Source organism: Anarhichas minor, unplaced genomic scaffold (assembly GCF_050575085.1).
Source record: "Anarhichas minor isolate MPS153535 unplaced genomic scaffold, ASM5057508v1 ptg000012l, whole genome shotgun sequence".
Lineage (NCBI taxonomy): Eukaryota > Metazoa > Chordata > Actinopteri > Perciformes > Anarhichadidae > Anarhichas > Anarhichas minor.
In genome coordinates this window covers 2,611,755-2,621,276 of record NW_027466458.1, presented here as the reverse complement: position 1 = coordinate 2,621,276, position 9,522 = coordinate 2,611,755, and the positions used below count along the sequence as shown (strand labels likewise).

The following is a 9,522-nucleotide window of genomic DNA, read 5'->3' as shown; positions in this document are numbered from 1 at the left end:
GTGGCGATCATGGATTGACTCTGTGAACGATTCTCCTCTCTGTTGTTGTCCGCTGGCTGCTTGGTGTAAACAAACACAGCAACATGTCCTGCTTTGCATTCAGTCTGAACACCTCTAGCATGGAGAAACTAACCCTCTGACAGTTAGAGTCTAACTGGTCTCAAACGGAGCCCAGTGGCGCAATTGTTGATACATATATGTTTGGCGACATTTTCAAAAAGAAGATGACAGAATTGTCAGACATGTGATTATGTTCAACTGAGCAAAAAGGTTCTATTGAGAGTTTTTATATTCGTGCAAAAATTTACAGTATGTTTTGAATTGACGGATTCAGCAAATAGGCCAATTTGACTTCACTGTGAGCTTCCCATTTTTGAAAATGTGTGTTTTATTTTTTTTGCAGGTGTAAATGAGTAAACTGAACAGTGTTCAAGCCCCGTAGCAGACCGGTATGTAAATCAGCGGTGCTGTGCTTTGCATGATTATGAATGCTGGGAAACAACGTTTCAATCCAGGTCTAAGCTGAAGTAAAATGGTTGATTAGAGCTGATGCGCCGACTGTTCCGAAGCAGCATGTGCTCTTGTGCTAATGTCCCATTTGCAGTGCTTTATCAGATCTACAGTGACACATCGTGAAGTTTGTTTTGATTCCTATTCACTGTGGGGCCATGTTGGATGGCATCATCTCCCCAGACTCTGGCTCCTGCCGAGCACCTTCAGGTACCATTCTCACACTCACGCTGCCCCCATCCGTGGTGCTCGGATTCACGCGGAACTTTCTATTGACCGGGCGCACAGCCCTGAGAAACAGCCTCTTGAAGGTCTCACTGAGGACGATGTAGAGGAACGGGTTGATGCAGCTGTTGGCGTATCCCATGCTGATGGCTATGTTGTAGGCGTAGGAGAAAGCTAGGCTTGGCTTCTGCACCCCGAGGTGGACCAGCTGAAGGATGTAGTAAGGGGCCCAGCAGATGAAGAAGGCCAGGCAGATGGCCACTGCCATCCGGGTCACCTTCCTGGTGCGCACCCTCAAACTGCGCGGCGGCAGCGGCGCCACGCTGGTGGACATGTGTTGGAGGATCTTGAAGAACACCAGGCAGATGACGACCAAAGGTATGGCGAACGCCAAGAAGAACTGGTAGAGCGTGAACCAGTATATGTCAGTGACCGGGTCGGGCAGAAGGAGAGCGCAGGCCACCAGGCCATCTGGCACAGGCATCAGGCCTGCGTACATCCACACGGGGATGATGGTGAGCAACGACAGGCCCCACACCAGGCCGATGACCAGCGCTGCCACACAGGGCGTGCGGATGTAGTTGAAGCGGATCGGATGGACCGTAGCCAGGTAACGGTCGAGGGTCATTGCAGTGAGGATGTAAGTGCTGACAATCTGGCTGTTGGAGTCGAGCGCCGTGATGACCGTGCACATGGCAGCTCCGAAGTGCCAGGTGCCGTTGCCCAGCAGCTGGTGGATGAGGAACGGCATCCCGAGGAGGAACAGGAGATCGACGATGGACAGATTCAAGATAAAGATGTCCGGAACGGTTTGCTTGGCGCGGCCCTTGGTCTTCTTCGTGATGGTGTAGATGACGATGCAGTTCCCCATGATACCCAGGAAGCAGATGATGCCGAAGATGACGGGGAGGATGGCACTGCAGTGAAGGGCCCCGTCTGCAGCTGGAGATAAGAAAAGGGACGGAGCAGCAGTTGAATGTCAAGCAAATGCATGTAATGTCATACTGCGTTGTGCATCGTGTTAAATCACGTTGTATGATATGAAAGCTTTTAATGTACTATCATGTCACAATGTTACATGATACAAAGAGCAAGAGCAGCAGAGTAATATATCAACAATTCTGGTTTGTCAGGGGATTATTAGGGTTTATCCATCATTGGATACCACAATTGAACACTTGCACATTTTCACCATCTTAATTTTAGGCTGCTCTATAATTTCAGGGTGGACATGATTGATTTCTGTTAAATGTGTGTGTGTGTGTGTGTGTGTGCGTGGGCTCTTTCAGCACAGTGCAATGACGATGAGGGCAGAAGTCTATTGTGTTTGTGATACTCTATAGGATGTTAGGAGAATAGACCTTAAAATAGGTTGCTATAGATATGCAATAATTACGCTTTAAACAGGAAACGAAAGTCACAGACATGTGTAAAATAAATCTTACCAGACACAGTCATGATTATTTTAACACTAAAATGAGGTGCATTCATCAATTAAGTACAAATCCTAGAGCGTAGAGATTCAATTTGGGGGAACTTGGGGAAGGGAATTCACTGCAGCCTGAATTTGTGCAACAGACAGGCTTGTTTGAAAAAAAAAAAATGAAAAAAGGATAGGCCTACAAGGTAATTCTTTTTTTTTTTTTGGGGGGGGGGGGGGGGGGGGGGGGATAAAACAGAAACAAAACACACTTGATTTTTGTTCAGTTGCATGTTGAATGCAGTTATGGCGCTTATGAACAAGGCGTGTGTAGTTTATAACGTTAACTGGACGATGCGTTGGTTGCTCAACCTACCTGTTGTTGTCGAATTGAAGTATCCGAGGGAAAAATTAGAATCGTTTGAGAAATCCATCGGTAATCCAAAGTGTATCCAAGTTAAAAAAAAAAAAAGTATCACCAAGTGCGTCCAGTCAAATTCATCTGCGGCAGCTTGTGAACGAAATCCCCCATCTCTATTCTCAAAGAGTGAGTCCAAATATCATATTTTGAATAGTTAAATAATTTACCATTTATTTTCCCCCTGTCATCCTGCGAGCAGACCAGCGCGCTCTGTACAGTCAGTGGTAATAAAGCCGCTCCTCGGTGAGCGGTTGAAGAGGCTGCGAGAGCATCTTCACTCAGCCTGTGACGCTCTCAATGGAGTTGCGACTTGCGATGCAGGTGTCAGTCAATTCGGCATGAAATCATGATTGGAAAATGGATCTGAGATTATCCCAGAAGATGTGAAGGGGTGTGTGTGTGTGTGTGTGTGTGTGTGTGTGTGTGTGTGTGTGTGTGTGTGTGTGTGTGTGTGTGTGTGTGTGTGTGTGTGTGTGTGTGTGTGTGTGTGTGTGTGTGTGTGTGAGATGCGTTAAAACGCGTCCCTGCGATCCTAATGTGATTTATTTAACTGTTTTCTCAAGTCAAGGTCGAATGTGTGTGTGTAGCAAATGCAATGAACACAGCCATGAAAGAAACATAGAAATGAAGAACGCGGCTTTAGGTTTTGAAATGTGCGTCATGTGGAGTTAGAATACCTGTATGACACACGCACAAAGAGCGCAGATTAAGAAGACGCTTATTTGTTTATTTGTATTTTCTGCCACTAGATGATGCTTTTACGCGTCCTGGCTCGACAGGCAGTAGCCACTCTAGTTTGTGGGCTTTCGAGGAGCAGACAGTAAGCAACAGGTGTTCCCACTTAGCAACAAATTAATCCACGACTCCCTTCAGATTTGAGCAGTTTGAACAGGTCGTTTCCCTCTATGGAAAACATCAACGAAGGTCCGCACACTGTAAGTGCACTTTATGGGCACATGGCTTGGTTTCTATTGGTGCGGCACTTGCCTTCAACGGTATTTGGCTGTGAGCGACCACACACTGTCTGTCATTTTCCACTATGAACCACTAGATGGCCTCGTTGCCTCCGATTTGGAGTCCCCGCACGTCTCCCTCATTATAGCTGGATGTGACACGGCTTGAGGCTCATGAATATGCCCACCGAAGCCCCTCTGCATGTATGCATTTATGCCTTGTAGTGATTCCTTTGTCAACTTGGTGGGGACATACACTATTCTGAGGTCAAAACTGAAGGTGGAGGATTTATCCTGTGTGCGTGTGCGTGTGTGTGTGACCACGTGTGTCCACGCGCTACACTTCCGGGAACATTTCGACATCCTGGGGAGTTAGCATCTGTTGTAAACGGAACTAGAGAGACGGGCATCAACGCTTGTGCATCTTAAATGTGCTGGTTACTAATATGAGCACGAGATGCTGCGCAGCTATAGCAGAGAATGAAAACATAGTGAAGCCCTCCAGAATTAAAGGGCCAGGATGTGGCATTTAGGGGGATGTGTTGGCTGGGAATGGAATGTGATATTAATATGTATGTTTCATTTAGTGGATAATCACTTTGAAAATAAGAGTTGTAGTGTTTCCGTTACCTTAGAATGAGCCGTTTGGATCATACGCCCGCCACGTTGCTATAAGAGCGGACAAATCAAACACTGGCTTGAGATAGGACCATTTGCTTTTTCACATTTTCGCGTCTGCAATTGTATTTCTCCTACACGCTTGGCACTCGGGAGAGGTTACAGTTACAATCTGCAACCATACCGTTGCACTGTTGTTTTATTATAAGATGACGTTCTCACTATATGATTTGTCTTTTCTCGCATCCAAACCCTGTTGCATATTGAAATAAGTCTGCTGTGATGTTTGACAGCCATCTTTGCTAAAACCCATTGGTTTAAAGACCCTATTCAGAAATGAGTGCATTAAACTGCATGACCTGCCCTTTTTCCCATTCTCTCATGCCTTTAGTTCTTTCCTCGCTCCTTCCACATGAAGCCAACTTTGCACCAACTTTACACATTTATATGTTGTCAGTGACACTTTGTCTCATTTGAGGTTTCCCCCACACAATATCAGTAACCTGAGCAATGTACTGCCATTTGGCCAGAACGTTTTTTTTGTATATATACGTAAATGCCACTGTCCCACTAAATGGATGCCTAGTGCCATCAGTATTCACAAGATGCCTTCCTTACACTCTTTTAAAAGAGGCTCTCGACCTCCTACACTGCGTCCTCCAACGGCCTCCACAGAATTTAAAATGCATACCGGTGGGCTCACAACTCCAGGTATGCTTGTCCTCTGCTTTTCAGATGCCGATTAACCTTCTCTTGCTTCTTTCCAATCCTCCCAGAACTTTCTAAATGCTGCTCAAGAAAGAAATCTTGTTGAACATTTGAATCTATGTTCATAATCTTTTGTGTGGGGATCAATCAGTCCATCAGGAGATGAGAGTGGTTTTATGTATTGACCCTCTCTTCTCCCAAAAGCTTAAATGTTTTCACTCCATCAAATGGAAGTTCCAAAATGATGTAGAATATCACATATTTAGTTTTATCACATCATATTTTAAGAACCATTTGGGCAACTAAACCACCTGACCCAGCGCTTTTGGGATTTCCTCTAAGGCTAGATCATGCAAGGTGATTTTGATAAATGTTAAAAGCAGTTGAGGAGTGTGACATTCAGTTCTTCAGATTTTTTCCTGTGCCAATATTTTGACATATCTAAACCATCATACACTGCTGAAACAGAATTGAATGAAATTATGTTTACGCTGCCCTGAAAACTGGAAAATAACACCTTAAAAAAAAACCACAAGCAGTTTGTTGTTGTAGAGTGAAATGTCTCCATCACTTTGGATACTCACCAGAGCACACTGCAGGTTTCATCAGAACAATTTCATTAACTGGATGCACGTCATCAGGATTCTTCCCCCGAAGCCTCCCTTTGGCAGTTTTCTAGCCACGTCCCACAGAGAAAGGATTCAGGGACGCAGCAGGAACACTGTTAATATGCATTCTTTGGTCATTTGCCATTTTTAGTAAATGGCTATTGCGTTCTGCTGGAGCAAACAGCATAATATTTTGAGTGGCCAGCATATCCAGATCTTTTGCCTCTTGTTCCAAAGTGAATAACAGAGGACGCGAGTCGTTTGGTTGTCCTTCCTGGATTCATTGTGCTGCCTGGTTTGGTTTTAGCAACAGGCCTTATTTACTGTGAATGTCTCCTTATATGAGCACTGATCATATTACACCACTTGATACTGCTGTAAAACTGTAGAAAAGATGTGCACTTAAATGCCTCTTATATCACGAGTTATTAAGAGTTTTCCTAAACATAATGAATTCTGTTTTTCAGTACTCATTGGGACTCACTCTTTTTTGGACTGACTGAGTCCCAGTCATAGCTGCAGTATTTAAAAAATAAAGAGCTTGTTATGCACAGATAGAAAGATACTAAAACCAATGCCAGAGGCATCAGCACAGCACAGGGGGACATACATCCCTGATGGCAAATTAAACCTCCCCAACAAGTGTGGCCAAAACCGTAAATAGCATAGCATTCACACACACACGTGTGTGAACACACACACACACACACACACACACACACACACACACACACACACACACACACACACACACACACACACACAGTGTCACAAACACAGTGTCACAAACACTTGGACTTCCATGGCAAAATGAATAAGGAACTTTCTGCTGAAACCAGTGATGCCTCCCACAAGTGTCTACGATGAACGGTTCTGAGTTATGAAAGGGGACGGGGCTAAAGTGTAAGGGGGCAGGGCAAGCCTTCCCAAATGAAAAAGGAGCTCTCCAGAACCGTGTCATGATAGGGAAGCCATCAATGCCTATACGCTATTGAGCTTTCCATTACAGAGATGGAGAGGACGCCATTAGAGTTGGCTGCTGTGTGCATGAAGAGGCTCAAGTACTGGGAGATGGTTTCTTTCACAAAAGATAAATGTGGATTGAGCCAAAAAAAGAAAGAATGAAAAGCGGTACAAAAAAAGAGAAGTGGTTTGGAGATGAGAATGTATTCTTCTAGCTCTTTCTTCTGCTATTTGTTCTTTTATAGCCGGATGAGCCCGAGAACCCGGTGTTGTCTGGTTATTAGCACAATTGAGTTTATTATTCTTCCCAGCGCAGTTCTGGAAAAAATCAATCTCTTGTTTGGTAAAGTGAGCAGCAGAGCTGTTTGCATTTTTCTGATTGCACACTGAGGATACAAGGAAAGGTAACGCTAGAGGATGCATAGAACAACCAGATCAGTATTTTTCTGTGAACATCAGGGATTTTTTAAAATGTAGCTGTTTGTGCATATTTAAGCAAAATGCGGATCTGAGCAGTTTCTGGGTAAAAAGTCAATTACTTACTTGTTACTGAATTGGGAGCCTGTAACAAAGACTGCAGGCACAAACATACTTAGGCAAGGTATCATTTTCTTTGAGGCCCAAGAGCTGCAGGCCCAGTCCAATCATGCGCTTCACTAGATACTTGACAGCGTGGAAACAGTCATTTTTTTCTGTCTTGTCAAATGCCTCTTGGCAGACACTGGAAACACTCTCGTTGCAGGGATAGAGACTTGGATTTGTGGTTTTATAATGCATCCAAAAGTTAGGGTTTGAAGGTTTGGGGGCGGTCCAGTGTGTGGTCCAGATGTAGAGTCACACAACATTTTCTGCCACAGTTAGAACAACTTTGCTGAGCTTTTAAGTGTCAAACTCTTGATCTATAATAACTAGGAATGTTTTTCTTCTTATACTATTCAGAAGAGGCATATTCCCACAGTTTTATTAGCCAAAGAATCTGAAATTTCAAAACACGCATGAAAAATTACAGATTTTATCATTTAGGCACTATAAGGGTAGAGTGGTGTCTCTTTTGGTGTGTATGTTGCGGCTAATTTTAAATCACATTCAGACATTTTGGAGACTTTTTTGTTCAGACGTTGGTTTGACAAAGTATGTTTTATTACATTATCTTTATTTTACATTCATGTTATCTTTGACAAAGCAAGCAATAATGAGGACATCTTAAAAACAATAGTTCATTTTTGCCAAGTGGAGTGAAGAAACATAATGCAGAAGTTATAGTGCGTATAGTTAATATACAGTTGTTTTGGGGGTTTGTGGGGAAATTAACTTTGTTCAAGACCATTTATCTGTCCAAGCAACATACTCTCACAAAATCTAGCCCTCGCTAACTCATTTCTATAATGCTAAATATGGCTGTTAGCTGTGTAAATATCTAATATCTAATGCAATATAACCCAATCTGCTTTCATCCATCCACAAGACGGTCACAGCACTTCCAAACGAGGTTGGGGGAGACAGGAAGTACATACAATGTTCCATTGAAGGAGCTTGTAATGCGTCATCCTTCTTATGGAGTATTAGGAAGCAACAATCATCTTGAAATTCATGTGTGCGTTTCTTGCACACAAAAATATTTTCCTGATCAACTATTAACTTTTTTGACAGAGGTTCTGTATATTTTTTCATGGCAGAGCATCTTTTTACAAATGTCAGAGGGGCGTGTTGGCACTCCTTTTAAATGCATTTTATTCAAGGAAGGGAGAACTTGAGCTTGAGTACAAGCCTCAGGTTTATTTGTTTTTTGGAACAAGTGCACATGTACATACGTAATTGGGAAAACGAATTGCGGGGACGCGTGTTATCATTGCCTGTTAGTCAAAACCCACCTAAAATAGAACTCATACCTCTTCATTATTGATGTTTGTTAATCTACCTCGCGTGAATGTTGCAGTCGTACTTAGTACAAGTTATTAGCCCCCTGGAAAGCGGTGGGGCAATTTTGTATAGTCCTTTAACTCCAAAAATTGTATCAGAAATCTTAAATGCATCAGGTTGTCTTCATGCGTTATTTCTTCAGGAGAGCCTCGGGCTACCCTTAGGCCATACATCGCTGCCTGCATTGCTGTATTCACTTTTTTTTCAAAGTATGAAGGTAGTCTTTTATGTCACTCTCACCTCCCCTTCTTGGTTTGAGATATTACCTCGTTGGGAGTTCAGGGACTAAAGATAAAGATTTATTTTTTGAAGGCCACACAGAGCCCAGACTTTCATCCTTTGCCTTCTTGTCTCACAGACGCACTCACCAAAACAACATGACATCTCAAGTCAACAGCAGTGATTTAAACTCCTTTTGATTCTTCAAAATAGAATTTCCCATTGCACAGTTTCTTTTGCAATGCTCGTGCGATATTAGAGGTCAGTCAGTTCTTGACCACTTTTGAATGAGAATCATGGCAGCGACTGGTGCAAAGCAGAGCAACGTGGGAGAGAAGGCTGGATTCCCACCAACTACATCGCAATAAGACAACGAAGGTAAGTCACGATTGAAGAGAATGAAGCATTTCTGTCGTGTTTCATCAACTGGTTGTGATTCTCATTACTGATTGATTCGCTAATTTCCTTTATGATTAATGGTTCTGTCTTTGAAATGTAAAACAGTCCAAGGTAACATGTTCAAATTGCTTGTTGTGTCCAACTAAGTCCAAAGAGTATCCGTACAATGATATATAACACTGAAAAGCAGCAAACGGGAACCAGCAAAAAGCTTTCACAATACTTTGTGACACATGGAATAACCCAAGACCCAAAGGACTGTTACTGGGATATAGCTCTGGAAGTAAACAGACGGCTTAAAAGACCTTAGTTTGCACAGTTAGCACCATTGGCTGCTAGGAGGCAAATGCCCCTCGTGTTTAGCAACTTTAAAACATTATGACTTTGAAAGATAAACGCTTAATTTGTCTTACTCAGACTGCTGAAACCTCATATTAGCTTGAGCTGAATTTAAGAATGAATTTCTCCAAACCCAAATGTAAGTGACGGGGGATTTTGTCCCCCGAGGGCAACTTCCAGGTACATTTGGACATTCGGTAATGAGCTGACGAGGGCTGT

The 9,522-nt window shown here is 43.1% G+C and overlaps 1 protein-coding gene across 1 annotated transcript; it reads right to left on the bottom strand.

Moving 5' to 3' along the window:
• Positions 1-648: 648 nt before the first annotated feature.
• On the bottom strand, positions 649-2,763 carry mchr1a (melanin-concentrating hormone receptor 1a). Its single transcript, XM_076090820.1, has 2 exons — positions 2,532-2,763; positions 649-1,677 (listed from the first exon to the last, which is right to left on the bottom strand). The coding sequence occupies exons 1-2, from the start codon at positions 2,587-2,589 to the stop codon at positions 656-658; spliced, it is 1,080 nt and encodes a 359-aa protein (XP_075946935.1). The 5' UTR covers positions 2,590-2,763; the 3' UTR covers positions 649-655.
• Positions 2,764-9,522: the final 6,759 nt, after the last annotated feature.

Bases quoted from the DNA above. Each gene is read 5' to 3' on its own strand.
- mchr1a (XM_076090820.1), bottom strand. From the start codon at position 2,589: ATGGATTTCTCAAACGATTCTAATTTTTCCCTCGGATACTTCAATTCG. The intron at 1,678-2,531 runs GTAGGTTGAGCA...TCTTATCTCCAG, and splicing joins CTTCAATTCGACAACAACAG to CTGCAGACGGGGCCCTTCAC.